General features: G+C 46.6%; 1 protein-coding gene across 1 annotated transcript in view; it reads right to left on the minus strand.

The window, feature by feature from the left end:
* Positions 1-1,089: 1,089 nt before the first annotated feature.
* The window catches only part of LOC144129215 (alpha-tocopherol transfer protein-like), a 32,812-nt gene continuing 10,978 nt past the window's right edge, over positions 1,090-22,923 (minus strand). Inside the window, exons 2-6 of the mRNA XM_077663200.1 lie at positions 13,548-13,703; positions 9,525-9,776; positions 5,938-6,131; positions 3,974-4,084; positions 1,090-2,287 (exon numbers count right to left, since the gene is read on the minus strand). Coding sequence (XP_077519326.1) covers positions 2,084-2,287; positions 3,974-4,084; positions 5,938-6,131; positions 9,525-9,776; positions 13,548-13,686 — 900 coding nt within the window. The 5' untranslated portion in view covers positions 13,687-13,703 and the 3' untranslated portion in view covers positions 1,090-2,083. The remainder of the gene's footprint in view (positions 2,288-3,973; positions 4,085-5,937; positions 6,132-9,524; positions 9,777-13,547; positions 13,704-22,923) is intronic.

Below are 22,923 nucleotides of genomic sequence, written 5' to 3' on the forward strand. Positions count from 1 at the left end.
TGAGCTGAGCACTGCACAGAGCACTTGCGCGAACGTGCTCAAAGAGCCTGTTTACACGGCAAAATAACTATTGGCCTCCTAACCTGGAAATAGACTGTGTATTGTAGCCTCGTTAAGTTAGTAACGTGAGGTGGGAAATTGCGACAAATAAACGAGTATTTGAAAGAAGCGTACCTTGGCCAACCTGTATGAATAGAATAAATACTGCCGCGACTGAGTTTCAAACCCTCGACGGACCGAACAGATCAGCTTCGTTGATTACTGCACGAGAGCACTATGCTATCGCCGCAGCCAATTATGTGTCGCGTTAAACTGCAACACACCTTAGCGCTGTGCATTGCACGTTGTCGTCTTCATCAGCTTCTATCTGCGCGCAAGTCACGCAAGGAAAAAAAAATTAAAATCGGTTTTGGGGGAAAGGAAATGGCGCAGTATCTGTCACACATCTCGGCGGACAGGTGAACCGCGCCGTAAAGGAAGGGATAAAGGAGGGACTGAGAGACGAAAGAGATGCCATAGTGAAGGAAATCGGAATAATTTCGATCACCTGGGGATCTTTAACGTGCACTGACATCGCACAGCAAACGGGAGCCTTCTTGCGTTTCGCCTCCATGGAAACGCAGCCGCCGAGGTCGGGTTTGAACCCGGGAATTCCGGCTCAGCAGACGAGCGCCTTAACCACCGCGTCACCGCGTTCGCTTGCCATACCTTTGCTGTCAGGTTTGCAGGAGTACTGTAAGAGCCGTTGCGAGAAAATGTGCATTTGTGATACACGTGCTGGCTGGGCGGCCAGCCTTGACCGACGATATCTAACCTTCGCTGTGGGGCATGAGCATGCAGAGAAAAAAAGAAAAAAAAACGAAAGCTCGCGTTACAGCGGTTAAGTGGCGAGCGCAAAGCAGTCTGAAGCTAACGAGGGCCGAAGATCAGCTTACAAGGCCACAGCGACACATTTACTTAGGCTGCAGTCTAGAAAGGCGGCAGCTATCGACGCAGTGGCCGCTCTGTGCTTTTGCGTAAAACGGTGTGCGTGACCGTCTGTGCTGGTTTACAAGTAAAATGAAAAGAAATGAGGCCGTCACATTCGCATTTCTTTATATTTCGAATTTTTTCTTTATTTATTTTTGATGTAGTTTAGCATTTTTAACCAGGAAATATTGCGCGAAAACGGGTTTCTGCAGGGCGACACCACCGCCATCTGTTGTTGCTGCGAAGGCCCAGGCGCGATATCCATCTCGGAGAAGACCGAGTAGCCCCGGGTTTTTCACGCTTGTTTTAAAAATAGTGCGAAGCACTTAAGACAACTTACGCGCGGCAATGGGAAATAATTTGTGCTTGCATTATAGCGCCATCTGCTGGGCTAGCGTCTAACATTTACAGGGGGGTTTTCAGTGGGTTTCGCATGATGGCGATGCGACACGCCAAGCAAGACGTAACTTTGTCGGAAACGCTTTTGTACTCGGTTAATTGCAACATCTCTGATTTATAGGTTCATAATTACACATGTACGCTTCTAAGCGTACACGAGTACTGACTATCCGTACTGGTGACGCTTCACGCTTGATTCATGGCAAAGAAATCGATTCACGATCGTATTCGCTCTGCCGAAGCCCCAGTGTGCGCGCGTCAGGCTCGGCTGCAGTCTTACGGTGGGTGGAAGTCTTATCGTGAAGGTACTGTGCCCGCACATTACCGGTATCGTACCGCGATGAAAGAGATTAAGGCACGGGAACGAGGCAGATATTTAAAACAATTGACTCCGTATGCGCCAGCGCTCGTTAAATTTGGCGATTTATGCAAAAAGCGTAGAACCTAAGTAATGTTAAACAAGCAAGGAAAAATTAATGCGGCAAGAAGAATGTTCTCAACGATGATGGCCACTGTAAGACACACGACCACCGGTACAATGTTATGTGAACGTCAATGTAGGCAAATCATTTATCATTCCGCTGTACAACGACCACACGTACAACTGGTCGGCATCTGCCGAATTCGGTCCAGATGATGCGTTCGCACTGGCGCATCTTGACGTGGTTCAATCCGAAGAGCAATCTGAAGCTTTCTAACGCACTGAATCGTTTTTCTAGAGTTTCGTGTATTCACAGTCTAGTTCTTTTGAGTGATAACCAAACTGGTTGATGTATTCGAAGTAGGCGTTCTTGCTTTCAACTTCCTTTTGCATGCCGCGGTAGTCGAAGTCTTCAAGCGAGCCGCCGTACTCTGCTGGTATCACATCAGCCGGAACTAGGCCGTGGAGCTTGCTCAAGTCATGACCTATGAAGGAAATCTGAAAATACAAGGAAACGCGCATTCGATCCCACATGTGGCCTGCATGAGAAGCAGTGGCGTACTTAGTGACTTCCTTTTAAGACAGAGCCTGGGCTCGCGTGGTGAGTTGTAGCAAAAGTGGTAGCAGAACTCTTAACATAAAATATGAAAGACATACCGAACAAGAAAGAAATGTTTTCGCATTGAGAAGTAGCAATAATGAATTGGGAAACCTATTTCGAGATCTGCAACAAATTACGTGCAAATTGTGCGAGGCCCGTGCCACTCTCCTAGGAGCGCATACTCTAAACCATAATAACTTGAAAATATTTCTTCCATTCATACACCGACGGTTTTATTCCGCCTATTTCAGCCGACAAAGGTACGAAAATGAGGAGCTCGTTATGACATCGAAATAAAGGAAGCCAAGAGGCATCGAATGCGAGAGAAGCAGATGAGAATGTTTCCACCTTTTCTACTTAATTAAAAAAAACAATAGCAACAATCCTCTGTTTTCCTCAGTTTCGATGTCTGTCAGCTTCCTGTATTTGTCGTTTAGTCGAAGTAATTTTCATCTGATGTTATTGTTTGCAATCATGGTTTCGCAATTCGTGCAGATCATTCCCAACAATTTCCAAAATCGCGCAAATTTCCGACAAATGATCTACAATAAGTGAAGTGAAAACATGCTCCACTGAGGTCAGTCTTTCGCCCTTTATCTCTTTTCTATGCTTTATTAATGATTTTTTCAGTTATCTTCAGAATGGAAAACTCTCTTTACGCGCATGACAACGGCTATGCTAATTTCTCACCTGTCAACGAAAGAGGCACAACCACTTGCCAATAATTGCCTTCCTGATGTCTAATAACCTGGTTAAATACTAGCAAACCGGCATTGAAAGTTAAAAAAAACTGAGGCTCATTTATTCTGCATCCGGCAGAAAAACAACGCCCATCACATGCAACCTGCATCTCGGTCGAGAACACACTGAACGAGTACAAACGTCCAAAATTATTCTTGAATAAATACTGCACGGAGTGTCGGAAATAGGCGAAGTATGCAAAAAGGTAACCTGTTGCTACTACGCATCACTAGAGCTCAAAAACGTTTCGACAAACCAGTGTTACTCATGTCATAATTCAGTAATTTCGGTAATCATTATCATATTGCCTTGAATCTTGGCGTTTCGGCAAGGCGTTGTCATTAAAAAAAGTGAGCATCCTTCAGAAATGGGCTATTTTAATACCGGTATCTGTTCCTGAAGCAATACCCTCTAAACGTGTTTTTAAAGAATTAAGCATAATACCTTTAGCAGTCTCTCCGATTATAAGCAAGCATTTTAATCCCCCATTGATTAGTACCAACACTGCTTGTCTTTAATCTATTTTCATTTTTCTAAAACCTGACACTAGGCAGGCACCATAAAGTAATCGTAACTTCTACATATACGGGCGGCGCATAAATCTTTCATCGAGGTTAAAATATACGATAATGTAACCTAGCACTGCTCCATAATGAGATTGTTTTATAAGGTTACATTCAGCATCTTCTATATTATTTTCTGAGGAATAAACATTCTGATTCCAGCTGATCAGCACCTTATTCCCAGAAATTTAGGTCAGGGTGTCATTTCACTATGCAGGCAAAATAAACCAAAGAAGTTGCACGACTCTTATGCTAAAGAAAAAGCATAAAATTCCTCACCCTTTGTAGAATCTTGGACTTCAGGAATGGTTTCACCGCAGCGAATAGAATCTCGAACGCAGGAGGATTATTGATCACGTATATGGCTTTGATGCGGACAGGATAACAATCCTAAAGTGAAGATAACGAATACCTTTGCTGTGCTGCTGCAACTAATGGTATAGTGCCGTTCAAAAATTTGCACGTCACATTTTTAGCGACGAAAACTACCATCAAGTTGTCCGGCGCAGTACGTTTTGTGCTGTTGGTGCTAAGGGGCCATTCGCCTTCACGCCAGATTTACATAAAAAAGACACACGACGTACTTTACAGTCGCAGAATAACGCCTTCAGTAACGCAGATGAAGCGTTACTCATTATTCCGTGTAGATTATAATTAATTAGAAGTAATAATAGAGGAGTAATACGTAACATTATTACCGACGAATAGTAATCCAGTGTAAGTGGTTATAAAAGCAATACTTGTATTATTATTGAGCACATTGATTAAATCCAACAGCAATTCAAACACAGAAAATACATTAATGACGTTCAAGAAAAACGAGTTGTAGAAGGCTGCTTTTTCGGTTGAGGAACATTTGGCTCGAATTTTCAGAAGCGCACAACCCGTCATTACTCGCAGCAAAATTATTTGAAAGGGAAAAGAGATGGGAAAGTGGCCGCACAAACTTTCCTTTTCCAATCTAGAGAAGTCATCCACCTTCGTCCAAAGAAATCTTGCGACCTGCATGCATGAGCTGATCACCAGGAAGTTGGCGTTTTCCCTCCAACACATATTTTCGTGGTTATCCAAGTCCGACAAAAGGTATGTTATTACATAATAAATTGACGCGAAGCTTTGATATAATTGTTCATTCTGCAAAACTGCCGCCAAGTGGCTTTATCGCTTTGCTTGTGATGCAAGACGTCACTTTATTTATCTAGATTTATCGCACCCAAGCGGAGCCGATTCTACGTCGTGCCAGATTGTTGTGGTTACTTTGCTCGCCATATCTTGAAAGTTTGTTGTCAGGTTTAAATTGAGCATGGTCGAGAGCAGCGGGCATTCTGTCCGACGATCGCTGGGCGCGGTTTTTGCTTCCGAGTCGTTTAGTTCTTCATGGGCGTGAGTCAGCCCAGTAAAGAGTTTCTTTCAGAAGCCATTTTCACTTTCTTACTTGCTGTTGGGCTGCCGTTACCACTACGTGACAATATAGGCATGAATGATTGGTTTATGGGTTATGGGAGTTTAACATCTCAGAGCGAATGGGGGAGGCCGTAGTGAAGGGCTCCGGAAATTTTTACCAACTACTGTGGTTCTTTAACGTGCACTGACATCGCACAGTACATGGGCCTCTAGAATTTCGCCTCCATCAAAACTCTACTGCCGCGGCCGGGCCGAACCCGCGTCTTTGGGGTTAGCAGCCGAGCGCAATATCCACTGAACCACCGCGGCGACATAGACATGAATGGAAACAAGAGAATGGCACGTGGGAAGTTCCTTAACATGCCGCGCTTGTGAGCCTGTTATCCGAAACGTAACTTCGCATCCATGGCACATTAGTGGACAGGCTTTATGTACGAAAGAGAGAGAAGGTCTTTAATAAGCGTACGTCCTGTGTATTTATGTTCTTGTCCCTTGTGTTCACCAAGCGCTAGAAGATATGAGTTCAAACAATATCCAACTAGCCCAAGTTTCTACCTTACCAAATCAGGCGACACGCAGGCTTTAAAGCTCGATCGATAGTAATGGCATTTTATCCCGACAGACACGAATTTTCTTCCATCCCAGCAACGCGTAAGTCTAAAACTTGCAAAAAACAAAAGTAAATATGACAGATGATCGCAAAAAGGTCAGATGGGGTGCAGGAAAGCTCCCTTGATTCTTTTCTGTCTCAATTTTTTTGTGTTCGTTTGAAATTTGTTTCTCAAGAATGTGCCAATTTGCCCAGAAAGTCATCTTGTCAACGTAAAGTTAACTCTCACCTGCACAATGTGAGCCGCCTTCTTAATGAATAGTGGTGTAAAATGTGCCAGGTGCATTATGTGCAGGTCCCTGAGGTCCAACACGCAAACGATGCCCCGAATCTGCGTCTCTTCGTCCAGCAGAGTCCACTCCGCCATAATCAAGGCCGTCCTCGCCAGGTCCAAGAGCGGACAGACGCCAGTGTTCCACAAGCCTGGAACGACCGCAAGTATCGCGCTTTGATGAGGACTCGCATTGTTCTGATGTCTGAAACGTATGTTTTGTTGTTTACAGTATAGCCAGAGCCTAAAGTTATACCAGTACTTGGCCATCAGTATCAAGGAAAAAAATCCAGGTCGTAGCCATGGCAACGGCCCGAAGCAACTAGTGTCCATTTCATCTACACCAGCGCCCTCACCTGCGTACCATCTGTGCACAGCATAGAGTTTCTTACTACTAAGTAGAGGGAAAGCTGGCGCCTTGTCTATGGTAGTTTGCATGGAGCTTCGTCAAGATCACCTCAGCCACCATGGGCGCTCTAAGCATCATGGGACGGAGAGATACCGACTGAAGAACCACAACTATAGGCCAAAAAACAATGAAAAAATAAACATGGTTAGATAATCAAGAAGCCCTAACATTCGATATCCTGTCTATAAATTGCAACAAACGAGCAGAAAAGCATGTGAACACAAAGTTTGCCCAAAATAAGAGATGACTTGCTCTCCTATTGGCCAAGTATTGCACACCACAAAAGCTAATATTTCGTGCTAAAAAACCGTACTTTTAAAAAGAAATATGTTTGAAAAAGTGATGCGTTTTTTAATGGAATTTCGGAAAGCAGAAACCTTTTTATAAACGTCGTGCGCTGTAGCGTTTTCGCTACTATGGATTTTCCGCACTACGTTCGTTCCAAAGTCGTCTGTAGGCTGGGCGCGCCATGGACGGAATGGGACATCTTACTAACGCCACTCTTATGTGAGCCCCTGCGGGCGTGAGCCCCTGCGGGCGTGAGCCCCTGCGTCTTTAAGCACCTATAAATCGTCATGTCGCTCAAATCAATGGAAAAGTAAGCTTGGTTTGGTTTGGTTTATGGCGGTTTAACGTCCCAAAGTAACTCAGGCTATGAGAGACACCGTAGTGAAGGGCTCCGGAAATTTCGACCACCTGGGGTTCTTTAACGTGCACTGACACCGCACAGTACACGGGCCTGTAGAATTTCGCCTCCATCGAAATTCGACCGCCACGGCCGGGATCGAACCCGCGTCTTTCGGGCCAGCAGCCGAGCGCCATAACCACTCAGCCAGCGCGGCGGCTCTAATGTAAAGTCTTAGGCAGTGCCTTTCACAGTAAATTAATGTCAATCGGTGCTAAAGCAAGAACAGCGAAGCACAGCTACTCAGCCGAAGCCCACAAAAATTCTGAGGGCACTTAAGTCTGCTTGCCCGCAGGAATGCGAAAGCATGGAACTTTCTAGAACGCGGTTTTTTCCCGAAAATTGCGCCTGTAGGCATTGCAATTTTTCTGTTGCTTTTTCATTTCATTGTTTTCATTGTTTCATTTCTATGTTTAAGTTTTTTAACCTTTCAACTCCAACTTTAGCTAATTGCCAATTAATTAGTAATTTACTCATTACCATTAAACCATTATGTCATTTATGACGTCATAGTCTGACAGATTTCGCGGACAGACGGACAACGATGAGCCACTGAAGGCTTTCGCCTTAAAAGGCACGGGAAATGCGAGAGGCGAAGAAGCCGTACCTTTTCTGCGGCGTCATTCATTCTTTTAATACTCGAACATCAGGAAGATTATACTGTGAAATGCGTGTGCAAGTTTTGCAGCTATACAAAACACAGACGTGACCGCAAAGCCGGCGGCTTTTGAGAATGCTGTCTTTGAGTGTGGTGCAAGGTGTGCTGTGCCTGTGCTGTGTTCTACGGTAAGCTCTTTCACTTCAGACGTCGCGGGAGAAAGCAGAACAGCCTTGGCCTTTAGGCCACTCTTGTCTTCAGGCCATAGATCCGAAATAAATTTCTGGGAATCGGGGGTGTTGTTCTCCCATAAAGAGAAGTGTGGTGAAAAAGCGTTCTACAAAGAGATGGGTTAAATATAAGGTGATATCTTCCTGGCTACAAAAGGCTATTCCCGCTAACCTTTTTAAGTTGTGATTCTCACACAAGGACATCTAAAATTCTTTATAAAATTTGTGCGCATTTTTTCTGAGAGAAAATCATGTGCAAAAAGGCACCAGGGTTTTCAAACAAGAAAATATTCCAGATAAGCGTTCGGAGGAAAACGTTGCATCTATGACATCACTAAAAAAATAGAGAAGGATTTAGTAGCTTCAACCTTAATAGCTTCAACCTTCAACGTTCTTCGCGTGATTACTTTGCTGAATATCTGCATCAAGTGAGGAAATTTTTCCTTGCAAGGTTATCATGTGAAACTATTGAAAACTGTTACTTCTTACCTGTTTGCAATACCAGTCGTGCAATAAGAAAAGGGAGGGAGTTTCAAGGCTAAATAGGCAAAAAAAAAAAAAAACCTCGGCTCGTAAGTCTCAGGTTATTAGGCAGCTCAGGTGCGGATTTCGCTCGTAGTAGCCACTTCTTTCTATAACGTCGTCAAACGAACACAGCTGGATGATTCTCGCGATTGCTCGTTAATTATCCAGCCGGAGAGGCTTTATGAAATAGTGTTTTAAGTGCTATAACATCTTTCGGAAAGCCAGTCATTTGCGCCTGTGGCCACACTTCGACTCCGCATACTACATCAGAGCAGTATCATGATTCCAAGAGGTCAGAAGAAAAATAAATCTTAATTAGCCTAAATGTGCTGCTTCCGTCGCCATACGGAATGCACATTTCGAAGCCCTTCCTTCATTGAACTATAAAAACACCTGTGACTTTTTTTTTTATACAGCAAACACGAAATATATTCGGTATTTTAAGAAATCCCCTTGGGTGACTGCTACGAACTACTACATAACATCGTCTACAGCCCACGAATACGGCACATGTGTAGGACATTTGCACCTACGCGACCCGACGAAAAAAATTAGCTGTGGTTAAACTACTGCTGTACCTGGTTAGAAAGCGAAAGCTGTGGTGTGTCGGACAAGTAAACGCAGCTTGGCGCCTGTAACGTTGAGTGCGTCCCGCACACTGGATAGGCAGCGCGCCCAACCTGCCACCCTGGCAGGTGTCAGTTACATTAATGGTTCATCGTGCGAGGTTGGTCACCCAATGAACGCTGCGAACTATTCTACCGCCCTATACCAGCGAATCAAAAGGTCGAAGGTCAAGATAAAATGTCAAAGGTCAAAGGTCAGGGTCAAAGTTCAAGTGGGGCGACACCATGGTGGACCACATATGGTAAGGCCTATAGGCACACTTGACCTCTGGCTCTCTTGAAGGTCATCCGGCAATGCACGGCTAAATCAGCTTTACCTAGTGATGCTTTTACTTCAAAACCTCGCCGTCTGACGCCGTGAGCATATTTCCGGTATAACATACCTGCTGAAGTTATGGGTGTGCATTTCTAAGCTTCTGGACAATCACCGAGCTGAGTTCAAAGCATACACTGTAAGGCACAACGGTCTCACCGATCCTCAGCAGGCCCACAGTTCTCCCTTCGGGGTCTTTCTGCTTGGACACCATCATGAGGCGGTTGTCAGCTATAACTGTACTCAGGGGCACCGCAGCTGGCGAGAAATCCGTGAAGTACTCCTCTGAACTCTTCCTGACGCGGAAGTACTTCTGGATTGTCTTGAAAGCCTCTTCCTCGCGGTACTTCCGGGCCCGCAGAAACTTTATCAGGAACTTGTCATCTGTGGGACAGTCCAAGGACTCGTCTCCTGGGTGCCACATGCAAGAACAGGAATTTTTAAAAAATGACATTTGCTCCTAAACGTCATTCGGATAACCCGTATTTCATCATTCATTAGCCCAACCAGTATATATAGCTGCATACTTGACAATAGCGCCACCAATGACTCTATAAGGGATGCTCGAATGAAGTATCTTCAGAACAGTCCATAAAAGCAGAACATAACCTCAAAAGAAACAAAGGCCTCCGTGACATACACCTAGTTTTATGCGTAATGAGACCTAAACCTTCCAAAAGCAGATGTTGTATTAACGTGTCAGTTCGTCAGCCCTTCGCTGGTGGTAGACAAATTTTCTGTGGAACAAGGCTCGCTACGCGTTCTTCTATGATGGAGCAAGTTTGCAGTATACGTGAATGGCACTGACCGCACTTCAAACCCCTAAGAAGCCGGCTCCTGTTAGGACCTCAGTGTTCCTGGAAAAGCAGTGCCAATACTCTGATTCGACCACATATCTGCCAATAGAAGCTTTTATCACAGCGCATATGTATTAACGTAGACACATACAGGATTGCCGGGCGCAGCTGCGCACGCAGTGGCCTGCCTCTACCACTGCGCCTGCGCGAGGCTCATCTGGTAATCAAATCAAGTCAAATCTTTATTTTTCATGTATGCGCAGCTAGATGAAAGGGCTGCGGGAAAAAAGCTCCTTTGGCAGCTTGGCTGGCCCGCTAACCCATTGGTCTTAACAGCAGCGGGCATATAATATGAATGAAGATTACATGAGATAGCACAGATTGCAGGAATGACTAGAAAAAAGTGCGATGGCAAAGAAGAAAGAAAAGAAAAAAATACTGTAGTTCAGCAGAAGAAACGTAACACTCCGGCACACTCTACGTTAACTCCGCTATGCTAAAGGTCTCCAATATATTCGAAACACTTTTTCACCTCGCATTGGCGCTTTCGACAGCCTGCTCTTCGATCGGGCGGCCGGTAGTACCGTTCAATGAATACCATCGCGACGCCTCGGAGTCCTGAGAAACGCTGAGCGATAACCACACGATTTGCGGCAATGAGCTTTTGGGTAACGAGTTCACAGTGAAACGATTGCAGTCGAGCCCGAAGACGATCAGCTAATCCCCACTTGGTAGACCAGTGAATGTTCGCAAGCCAGTGAACGCCACAGTCTACTCGCAGGACCAGCCTGTCAGCCTTTAATTATCTGACCCCAAGCGGAAGGTGTAAGTTATTAAACTGGCAAAATGGCCGAAACTTTTTCGATTTCAGCATCGCAACACGAGTAATTGCTCCTGTTGTTCGTGTTTCGGTGATTACGAATAACGCCATTAAGTTTGGCGATTTGATATCTAGTGTTCCGCTTTAGGTTTAGGCGAGAACGTTATCTAGAGTTGCGCTTTAGGTTTAGGCGAGAACGCATCAGATGGCTGCCAAAATTTTAACGTGACAGCGTTAAGGGTTCCGTGTCGCAGAAAAGACGCCGTAATCGAAGTCGTCGGCCGTGAGCGAAAAATCTCGATGGAAGCAAAGAATTAGAAAATTGAGCTGACAAGAAAAATGGGTTAAATTGTGAGGGGGTGAGGATCTAACCCAGGACCTTAATTTTCATCGTGTAGGCGCCAGGAAAAACAGGGCTATTTTAGCCCGGTTAGTGCGACCTGATAGGTTCCCATCGATCTACGTTATCTCACTCACGCAGCGTTCATTGCTGTTTCACCCTCGTTTTTATGCCTGAAGCAAGTTTCAAGCGGCCGTTCCCGTTTATTTAAGCAGCATGCTACTATAATCCACTGAGCATACAACCTTCGAGACCGTTTAACGAACAAAAAAAAAATAACGCCAATTTGCTTACAGAACACAAACGTGTAGCAAAACTCAGCGCTGGATGCCGCATAGGTCATCCCGAATTATTATTGCCGTACTTAACGTAATAAGAAGCTCGCGAAGAGCAAGAACGTGAGCCAAACGCTGAGGGACTGAATGAAAGTAACAGCGAAGCTTAGCGACTCAGCCATCCCTGTGAGCATGTCATGTATGAGGGCACAGACAGATTTGCTTACAATAGTCAGAACGCTGGCAGCTTGACAGCTGCGCCGGAAGGAGGGGGGGAATGTAACGACTCTACTGCGCGCTCTTCATGGAAGAATAAATATCCAAATATCCTCTGCTAAGCAGAGGAAACATCCTTCTGCACTCGCCCTGATATCAGAGCTTACCAATGACAATAATTCCTGCTTTCTGAAAAAAAGTGATAGGAATCTTTTTTACCTGCAGCACGCCAATAAAAGCGCAAAGAGTGTTAAACCATCAATCTGCTATATTTTCTTAACTCTGCAACCCTTTCAGAAGATTCAATCAAAAAATATATATTAGGAAACAATTTTCTGAAGAAGTAACAGTGAACTGTCGTGAAAATTGCCATAAATGTATTTCTAATGTGCTAAAACATCAAGTAAATGCACCAGGAAATAACGGCTTTCATGAAAACTGCCTCCCCTTTTAAGCATTCAATGAAATATCTCGTTTTAACTGCCATAGATAAGCCGTGCTGCAGAGGACCTCAAGGCGTACTTGTTGCTGTCGGCAGGAAGATAAGGTTAATTTTGGTCGTTTTTTTTATTTATTAATACCTCAGAGGCCCCGACGTGGGACTTTACACGCGTTTATGGCGCACCTTTTAAGCACCTCACCCGTAGCACTGCACAAAAAATCAGCTATTAGCAGCTCGATGCACCAGCACATCGTTTATGATGAGAATGCCTCTGAAGCCTACACGCCACAGCATAGCTTACACCTCCGTTTCGTCAGACGACCACAGAGCCACAAAAATAGTTTTTTTTTTTAAATAACACCCCGAACTATATCGTGAGAGTCAATACGCTAACTAACTTAACAATGCTGTGTTCATGAAGGCATAACGTCCTTAAGGGACCGAAAGTATCAGAACTCAAAAGTATCGCGACAATCTTCTGAGTCTCAAGGATGGCAAAGACAGCGATCAATGTATAACAGCGAAGGCCGGACCGAGATGAACGGTTTTGTGCCGGATGATTAACATGCTACGGAATAAATGTTAAATCCGCAATATTCCCCAACTCTTAAACTTCTCTAGTAAGCATTTTTTTTGAAGGGATGTTTATTGCCTCAGGGAATAAAGACTATGAAATGAGAGATGAGTAAGATGCTTAAATAAATGGAAAAAGTTGAGCTGATCCGATTAAATCAAGAAGTGAACACTTCAACTCAGTAATTCAATCATTGAACGCTAATCTAGGCGTTCGAATTCATCGATGTGCATTCAGTCTTCGTCGTGCTACGCATTCTTGCAGATCCCACAGCATGAAAGAATGGAACACAAGAACAACGAGGACTATAGGTGCTTCGCATTTACGGTCACATTCAAGGGCATTTCTTTTTTGCGCTTTCCGCTCAGAAGACCAGCAACTCCCAGAAAAATTGTGCCCACCTCGAGCTCACCATAGTTTTTTGTTCGAAAGAAGGTACACCAACGAAGCATTTCTCACGGCTCAGATTTTCTGCTCGTAAGCTTTTCTTCGCATGCATCATGCTCCTTTTGCTAACGTTTGCATATATTCAATCTGAACCTAAACGACAGATATGTGTCAAGTCCATCAACGAATACCATGCCCCACAATGGCGCTTGGACAAGACACAAGCGCTGTGACGCAACACGGGAATATTGCGACGTGTCGAATCAAGCGCTGATTTCCTTTGACGCCCAGTAGATCTTAAAGCGGCCACAATGAATCTAGAATGACTCACCGGCGAGCAGCTGTCGTAACCGTGACAAACAGCGCTCCTCGCATTCCATCGAATCACCAATTTCGGCCCTGTCCAGACGCTCCAGGTCAGGAGATGAGGAGGCAGCCGATGGGTCTCCCGTTGAGTCTGCGTTCGTCATGGCGTGCCTCGGCTGAGCTGCAGCGAGAGGGAAGTGCTGTCGTCACGCGCTCGCTGAACATCCGATGAGGAAGAAGAAAAGCGTTGCTAAGAGCTCCAGGTAACCTGCCTGAACACTGTCACCGTAAAAAAAAAATGTAGAAAAAAACGAGTAGCTCTCACTCTGCACAGTTGTAAGGAGAACGTCAAAAGGACATTTCGCCAGCAAGAACAGGAAAATAATAAAAAATAAACCCTGTCCCTCTAGCCCAAGCTATAAACTGCCCAGACTGGAAGGGTTAAGGTAAAGCACGCGTGTTCAGCTGTTTCATCCGCCACTATGGCGTTGTTTTTGCAAGATTAAAGGTCGGGGACAAAGTACAAAGTAAGAATAAGTTGGTGTGCGCCGCAGAGCGGATGCCGTGATTTATGAGGGACACCTTAGTGGACTGGTTGGAAATAACCTCCATCAAATGTAGGAATGGTGGGCGGGTTTGGAAGTTCTAAATTATTGTTTCAGTCGCGTTTCTTTTCTACCGCTCGATCAAACAAAATAAATATACCACACAGGCATTTGAACCCAGAGCATCAAGCTCAGGTGCAGAGCACGATGCCAGCTGGAACACTGAATCGGATGTGCTACAGGCGGCCAGATATTAAGCAGACAAAGAGTTTTGTAGCTAAGGGGAGGTTTTATTTTTATACCTCGGATAAATTTTAACTAGCTGCCAACAAAAAAAAAATCACAGATTTAAAAATAATTTACCTTGCTCGTTTTTCGACTCTCGCACTGTGACAGTGTTGTTCAGTGGAGTTAATTAAAAAGGGGTCATTCAAGCTGTACGTAGCATACCACAATTAATACACGCTATTCTGAGCATGTAGGAAAGAAAACCGGACCCTCCGGCAAGAGCATAGAAGCGCTCAAAATTAGTTTTGCCATTCATAACGCCTTGTGCAGTGGCAAATAACAAGTATGCGAACTTGTGACAACAACAAAGCTTCAAACGTGAGGACCCGACACTATACAATAAGAAGATTGTCGTCTTTGACTGCACCGAGCAAGTGCCAGAAACATGTCGCGTCAACGCGAGGCTAAAATTAAAACAAGCCTACAGGAAGGAAAATTTTATCCAGTTTCAATTGCGTTTCCTTTTTAGTTTCAGGAAACGCGCGAGATAGCACAAAAAAGGTAGCACATTCATAACGCTGCTGGCTTAGAAGAGCTTGGAGAGTAAATAACCAACAAAAAAATGATTACGGCCGGCCGCAAAAGCATAGGAGGAAAAATTGAAAGTATGTAGCATAGAAGAAAAATTGGACAGAACGTAAGCAGCTTGCGCAGAGCTGGTGATGCGAATTTAACCAGGCAGCCATTACAACATGCCATGCCTCTATTTCATTAGCTGGATAACTTCCTTTCTCAGAAGAGCAAGTTCCAAAACCAAAACCATGTCGTCGTGATGTCTGGCTCTATGTCACACTGCGCCGACTAAAACAGTCGGCCGACTGTCGGCGTCGGCGCCATGTCTCCCACAAGACGGCAGTTGGCCGATGGTCCGCCAACTCCCATGTCACACTAGCGAGACAGCGTGCGAGACCTCCCGCCGACTTGGCCCTTTCTCGTTCTCACTCTTTTGTCATTTCCTGCTATGCGAAATTCATGGGCCGGGACGCTTCATTTTTAACTCTTTTAAATAAATCCCACCATAGTAAAACACTCTTTAACAATCGTGATTATGAACCTAGGCTGAGGGCAGCCCAGTACTGAGCGGCACTTATTTCTGGGTCAGAAAGGCATGGCTCGAAAAAAAAAAAAATCCAGTCGCTCGCGGGTAAACAGGACGGGAGAGATTATTGAAGGCTAAAATAATAAAAAGAAAAAAAAAGAAATTCTCGTTGACGCGGATTCGAACTAGGAACCTCTGGAATGCGAAGCTACTGGCATACCCACGACGCCATGGAGAACTGAGCAGTTTTCGTCCTTCAGAGGTGCTGATAAGAAGCACTCCGCAGTGTTGCACTCGCGACAGAAGTAAAGCCGGCGACCCATGTGCGAAAACTCGACCGGCGCGATGCACCGGTCGCTGCTTGCGCATTGCAGCCCCACTGCAAGCAGGGACACACGGAGCAGCAAGCATCGTTGCGCCGCTCGACTCAAGCACTCGAGCTCAAAGTGTACGCTTTGCCACCCGCAGCGGTCTGATTACTGCGTGTTGAAGTTCGCACCAGAAAAGACGAAATAGCCATATTATCAGAAAGACCGCCTGCTATACACGAGCAGCGACAAAGCATGCTTGCGCTAGTAGCGAGCTTTCGGCAACGGCACCGCCCGCGGTCCCGCCAGGCGACGAACTGTGCTGCTGCCCGGCGCAGCGGACGCCGCTTCGCAAGTAGCCTGTGCTATATCTCTTAATATCGCTTGGCTGTTAACAGTATAATCGCACCATGAACTAAAATTACGGTCAATTTCCGCGACACCTTCGGCTGCGGAGCTAGCGGACCGCTGCGGGCGACAGGCGAGCCGGACCACAACGGCGGGCCAGCGGCAGCTTGCTGGGCGATTCTGGCGAGAAATTTTGCTCGTATCAAAGTTGTTGCTTTTACCAGCAACTCGGTGTTGATCAACGATCCTCAGAAATGATACATTTGTCACATTTTTCAGTCTCAGCGTTTATTTCTTTCGTCAAAAACAATCTTAAGCTGATTTTTATAACGGCGGCGGACGGGATCCATGCTGGCCTGCCGGCGAGCAGGCTCGGTTTACTTCACGTTCGCACAAGAAAAAAAAAACGAAACAGCCATGCTATCAGAAAGGCCGCATGCTATATTCGAGCAACGACACCATGCCTGCGCAACAGCCGCGCTTTCGGCAACGACGACGCCTGCGGGAGCGCCAGGGCGACGAACTGCGCTGCTTCCCGGCTGCCGTACTCGTCGCTAAGCCTAGCTGGTTTCGCATCGATGCCGCAGCTCAGGGAGCTTTGTAACTAGCCAGCGCAGTAATAAAGGAACTCCACTAGTCACATCAACCTGTCCGATAATAAAATAAAGTTATGCTCGATTTCCGCGACGACTTCAGCAGCGGATCTAGCAGACGTCAGGCGAGCCGCACGAAGCAGCAGCAGCAGCAGGCGGCTATAGGATGAAATTTGCTTGTATCGTAGTTATCACTTCAACCAGCACCTTGGCATTGGCCAACGATCCTCAGTAATGATACCTTTTTGTACATTCATCTATCCCAGAGCTTGTTATGAACATAAACAAACAGTACCATAGCGAAATCGTGTTCGTGTCTCGTGAATGTTTTTGCTCAGCGACCGATCTCGCGACGACACGGTCGGCAGACTGGTTTTGTCGGTGTCGCGGGCGTCAAAGCATGTCACACTACGAAGACATCTGGTCGTCGGACGAGTTGGTGTCGTTGTCGGCCTAGTGTGACAGCTTGGTCTGCCACAGACAAGGTCGGCCGACAGGGTTGGCCGATCTTTGGTGTCTTTGTCGGGTCGGCGTCGGCGGCGTGTCGGGCTAGTGTGACAGGGCCCTAAGGTACCGTGATCCTCCGTTGCGAACACTCGCTCGGTGCTGATGACGACAGCAGCAAAATGCAAATATGTGGTCGAAGTTTTAGAAGTCTTACAAATTTAAGAACTATGCTAATAATCTTAGCTCCCATTCTCGGGAAACTAACGCGAGCATTGTCCCCAAATCACTCCGAAACAACGCCCCAAATCAAGTTCGACATTCCCGAAACTTATCGTGCGGATCGTATCCAGTGCAAAATAAACTTGGTTTTCATTCCAACGCCTTGAGTGGTGTTCTAAACTACGCCGGAACAAATAGAGTGACTTCAGTTCCAGGAGCTTCAAACCACTCGGCCATCGCCTCAGCTCATTGCGCCATGTGTTGGTATAGGTATACATAGTACTTTTTAGCGACTAAATTATCGCACTCCTCATCTTACATTTGTTTTTCCGACACTTTTCCATGCAAATTGCGCGAAAATTCAAATAATAGAACCGCTTTCCTCTTTCGCAAGCGGCAACTTAATGCAGCTGGCCACGGATGGTGACACAAGCTGGTAGAAAAAGTTACCGTGGGCACTTTAGGTTTTTACGTGCTGTGAACGCGATAGCATCCTTTAACCTAAAGGCCTTTACGATAAATGCATTTCATCTCGAGTTCTTTAGCCTTAAAGCCTTCCCACTAAATGCATTTTACCTAAAGGCTTTTACTATAAAGGCCTTCATTATTGCCATTAATGACCCTCTTCATTATTTAATAACGTTCTTTATTGTTCCAAAACTACCGCTCTCACTATCACTATAACTGTCACCGTCTACTACTGTCTGTCTAATGTCTTTGCTTCATTGCCTATGATCACCTGAAACCAACAAAAATTCCAAGGGTTAGAAGTTGTGCCTCGAAGTTTTTTTCATACATATTCGTTTTGGACAAGTAATGCATGCTCCGTAGACACGTTTTGTGTCAAGCAATATTGGCAATAAGTTATTACGGAATTTTTTTAAAGGAAGTTATGAAGACCGGTGTGAATTAGTTGTTCAATGCTTTTAGTAAAATACAGAAGGACAGATACTCGCCCATAATTTCGAAAAGTGCTTATATCTCCTTTCTTTACATACCACGGCTACCCTGGCTAGCTGCATATCGGCAAGACATTGTTCAGTATTAAGTGCGGTGTTACATATATGCGTCAGGCATAGTTTATTTACGTCGATAATATGTTCCACTGGCCTACTGAACATTTTTCGCGTCAAGACTGTATGTATATTTAAATCTTTGCATATTGTGAAAAATTTTTTTGTCCGCTGATTTAAAAAAGTGACGATTAGCTTATCACCGAGAAAACTATAGACGCGGGTATCGAACTGCCTCAGAATTACTTCGGAGAAAAACTTATTGAATCAGTTAGCTATACATGATTCTCATATTTCTTTCCCACCAATTACGCGCTTATGGCCTGGCTATGTGTGTTGCTATATAAAAGCAAATTTAGGCGCCTCCATTTTCCTTTCGAATTGATAGAAAGTTGCTTATCTAATAAGTTGTTATAGTAGGAGGTCCCATCTACTTTAATTTCTGTATCCAAATGGTTTCATAGGGATTATTACCTTGCTGGTATGTCTGTATCCTTAGTTTTAATGAATGTAGCAAACATTTTGAGTGTCCTTGACGAGTCGTGCAAGACGATGCCTCATCCAAGGTTTGCGCTTGTTCCTACATGGAGTTACGTCAACGAAAGAAAAACTGTCATCGTATAAACCAAGAAAACTTTCCAGAAAGTTGCAATAAGCGCTCTCCGCCTTTTTTTTTTTTGTCGGCAAATGGGATTTAAGTTTGCTGAAGCTATGCGATTTCTAAACAGGCCAAGCCGTTACTGAGAAATAAGTTGCCGCCGTGTGCCTTGATGTTAATCTTCAACGGGGCTTGCTTTTCTAGGCACAGAGAAACTGGCAAATGGTCGCAAATAGCCACTGCAATACGGCCCGACAAGCGTGTATTTGCCCTGTTCGTAAGGATGCGATCTAACACAGAAGAAAAGGTCGGAGTGATGCGCAAAGCCCAATTGACAGCATTTTGAAAACCTGTTGCTTGAAGCAGTAATGAGAGCTGCTGTAGCACTGAACTTACTGTACTCATGTCGATAATAAAATGGACAGCTACAAAAGAAGAAAGTTTTCTCAGTTTAAAAAGAAGATGTTTCAAAAAACAGAGACGCTAACTAGACAAATCAAATTGCAAATTTCATTTTGCTGGTCGGCGTCTCTGTTTTTTGAAATGTATCCCACCGGCCAGAGGGGATTCCGTCATACTCTCGACTTCATCAAAAGTTGTGGCGCTCAAAGTTGTCAAAAAATCTGGTCGAGTTTCCGGGAAGGGGGAAAGTGAGCGATGACGAACACGAAAAGTTTGTAAGGTCGATTTCGCATTGAGCATTTCGTTACCACCGTTGCAGATAACAGATAACAGTTCGCAGTCATGCTTGCTTTTCTAAAGTAGGGCAACGTGCCATCCGCAGGTACCATAGTGGGCTTAGTCGGGCCAGTGCCTCCTCTATAGAGGAGGCGCTGGTCGGGCTCATGATGATGATGATGATGATGATGATGACGATGATGATGATGACTATTGTGACGGCACTGTGTTTCGGTTGGGAAGATTACGTCAAACGAGATTAAGTTAGTTAAAAAATGGGTGAACTGTGTGGAGAACCTGTTTCCACCCTCCGTTTCGATGCGGCCCATCTTCATCGTCGGCCGCCGGGACGGACAGCCCCCGGCTGGGCGAGGAGGGAAGTCTCCCTCATGGGGGAAAGAGAACGGCGACGGGAGCGCCACCTCGTAGGTTACGCGGAATTCTGCGGAAACGGAGAGAGGCCCTTCGGGATCCGGCCAGCGTCGTGAGCGGTTGGAGCCGCACGCTCCCGTCACCTTCCGCGGCAAGCACACGGGGATCCGTTGTGCCTTGCCGCTGGACTTCTGGTTCCAGGCAACGAAGCGAGCGCAGCAAACGCGCGCTCTGGTCGCCTTCCCCGGCAAATGCTAGGGAATGGCTTTGCCTCAAGAATGCGGCGCGCACGGGAGAACCCGGCCGCCATTATCGGCGCATACAAACGTTCGCCGCCGATACCTCCGAAGTCGCGCCCCTGCCCCAGCCGGTAAGTCGGAAGTCCTTCTTACGTAGCCTTCTATTTCCGAGGAATGCCTCGTTGATGTTTTGTAGCTAGCTGGCCCACTCTGTGTATTAATTGCAAGTGTAATAAATAGCATATGAGTGTTAACGCTGTGTCGTCCCTTCCCTTTGTCCCTCGAGCACGAACCCCTCCGCGGTTAGCGAGCGGGAACGCTGCATCCGCGGAGTGGGAGTGCGGGCGGGGCGAAAGGCTTTGTCCCCCCATATTTCCACAATGGCGTCCCAACGTGTGGCAAGCTCTTGGGACGAGGGACGGCAGTCAGTTCGGTTCGTGGAATGCCCGCCCGGATTTGGAACAGCGTTAGGCCTGAACCGAATTCGGAGTTGCTAACAAGGCGAAGATGCTTTCTTGACAGCGAGATGAGCGTAATAGCAGCATGGGAGGATTGCCGTGCATGCTACGCTTTTGATGAGCACTTCATCGGTACACCTGTGGAAGGTGAACCTACGAGGTCCGCTCATGGAGAGCGGGACCGAGACGTCCACGGAGAACAGCAAGCCAGAAGCGAGTGAATGCGGAAGCCTGGAGGGTGGCCCGATTTTTCTTGTACATAGTTGTAAATATTTTCTGTTCTGTCTCTTTGGCTCTGGGAGCCGGGTGCCGTAGTCAGCTGTTTTGGATTGCAGTCGTGATTACAGGAAAAGCACCGGGCGCTGCGACACCGCGAGAAGCGGTAGGCGCTGTTCGCGTTAGGGTCACCTTGGCAGAGACGTATCTCCTCGTGGCGTTGTGTTCTAGCTATTGTCCTTGGCCCTTTGTTGGCACCCGGAAGTGTAAGAGCGAGTAGGCCTAAGGCTCTTCGGGAGCTGCCTGTCGCTTTTGGGAGGACATAGTCGTACCGTGGCACAAGCACGCGCAAACGGGTTTGCTTGTTTTATATTTAACCTCGCTAGAGCCGAGAGGTCTCGCTCAACAACAGAAAGCTGACTTTGTTCGAACGAACTTATTTTTTGGGCTGCGAAGCGAATTTATAATTTCGCGGAACCAGAGACGCTAACGCAGCTCAAGTGAGCTTAACATCACCATGCAGGAAAGCGAACCGCGAATGTGCTTCGTCCGAAGTGAGCCAGCTACGTTCAAATGAACCGAGCGTTTGGGCGGTGCCGGATAGGATTGTTTGGCACTTGCATTGCTCCGCACTTTACCAAATGGTGAGTTTACGCGGTCTCCATTGTTTTTGATGCAAACTTTTGGAGATCCTAGGAGCGATATGCAGAGTTCAAGAGAAGCTGCCCCGGCCTGCTGTCCATTGTATGGGTCTCTGCCTGCTGCCTTGCGGCCATGAGTCATCGAGCTGCAGAGTCTCCGGCGAGCAGTTTGCAGCGGCTACGAGAGGGGGGCCAGCCCCTCTACCTTCCAACAAAGGCGCGTCGGCGCGAACAACACCCTCCCGACACGCTAATTTTGGATGCCTGCCGCGGGACAAGGACGGGTGCCTGGTGACCTTGCTGCTCATCGGATGACCCCGGCACCCCGCCTGTACGAGCTATCTTGCAGTCATCATCGCAACGCTCGTGGCCCCTTCGTCGATGGCATCCATGGACGGGTTCAACCGTAGGCCGACATTTAAGGAGGGAGGGATGTGGAGAACCTGTTTCCACCCTCCGTTTCGATGCGGCCCATCTTCATCGTCGGCCGCCGGGACGGACAGCCCCCGGCTGGGCGAGGAGGGAAGTCTCCCTCATGGGGGAAAGAGAACGGCGACGGGAGCGCCACCTCGTAGGTTACGCGGAATTCTGCGGAACCGGAGAGAGGCCCTTCGGGATCCGGCCAGCGTCGTGAGCGGTTGGAGCCGCACGCTCCCGTCACCTTCCGCGGCAAGCACACGGGGATCCGTTGTGCCTTGCCGCTGGACTTCTGGTTCCAGGCAACGAAGCGAGCGCAGCAAACGCGCGCTCTGGTCGCCTTCCCCGGCAAATGCTAGGGAATGGCTTTGCCTCAAGAATGCGGCGCGCACGGGAGAACCCGGCCGCCATTATCGGCGCATACAAACGTTCGCCGCCGATACCTCCGAAGTCGCGCCCCTGCCCCAGCCGGTAAGTCGGAAGTCCTTCTTACGTAGCCTTCTATTACCGAGGAATGCCTCGTTGATGTTTTGTAGCTAGCTGGCCCACTCTGTGTATTAATTGCAAGTGTAATAAATAGCATATGAGTGTTAACGCTGTGTCGTCCCTTCCCTTTGTCCCTCGAGCACGAACCCCTCCGCGGTTAGCGAGCGGGAACGCTGCATCCGCGGAGTGGGAGTGCGGGCGGGGCGAAAGGCTTTGTCCCCCCATATTTCCACAACTGATCAGCATTTCTTACGGCAGACAGCATGTTAAAATGCACTGCTACCAATTGCTTATTTGCGTCTAGGACAACATATTTAGTAAAATGCGAAGGTGTGAAAAGAGGTGTGCTATCTGCAGCATTCTCTATAGGCGAAAAAAGAGCAAGCAAGCCATCTGTGAAGAATACTGATGCATTAAGTGAATTTTTGCAAATCTATTTGAGAGCTGATCGGAATGAGATCGAAGAGAGAGAGAGAGAATGAAGGAAACGCAGGGA

The sequence above is a fragment of the Amblyomma americanum genome, chromosome 4, assembly GCF_052857255.1.
Source record: "Amblyomma americanum isolate KBUSLIRL-KWMA chromosome 4, ASM5285725v1, whole genome shotgun sequence".
Lineage (NCBI taxonomy): Eukaryota > Metazoa > Arthropoda > Arachnida > Ixodida > Ixodidae > Amblyomma > Amblyomma americanum.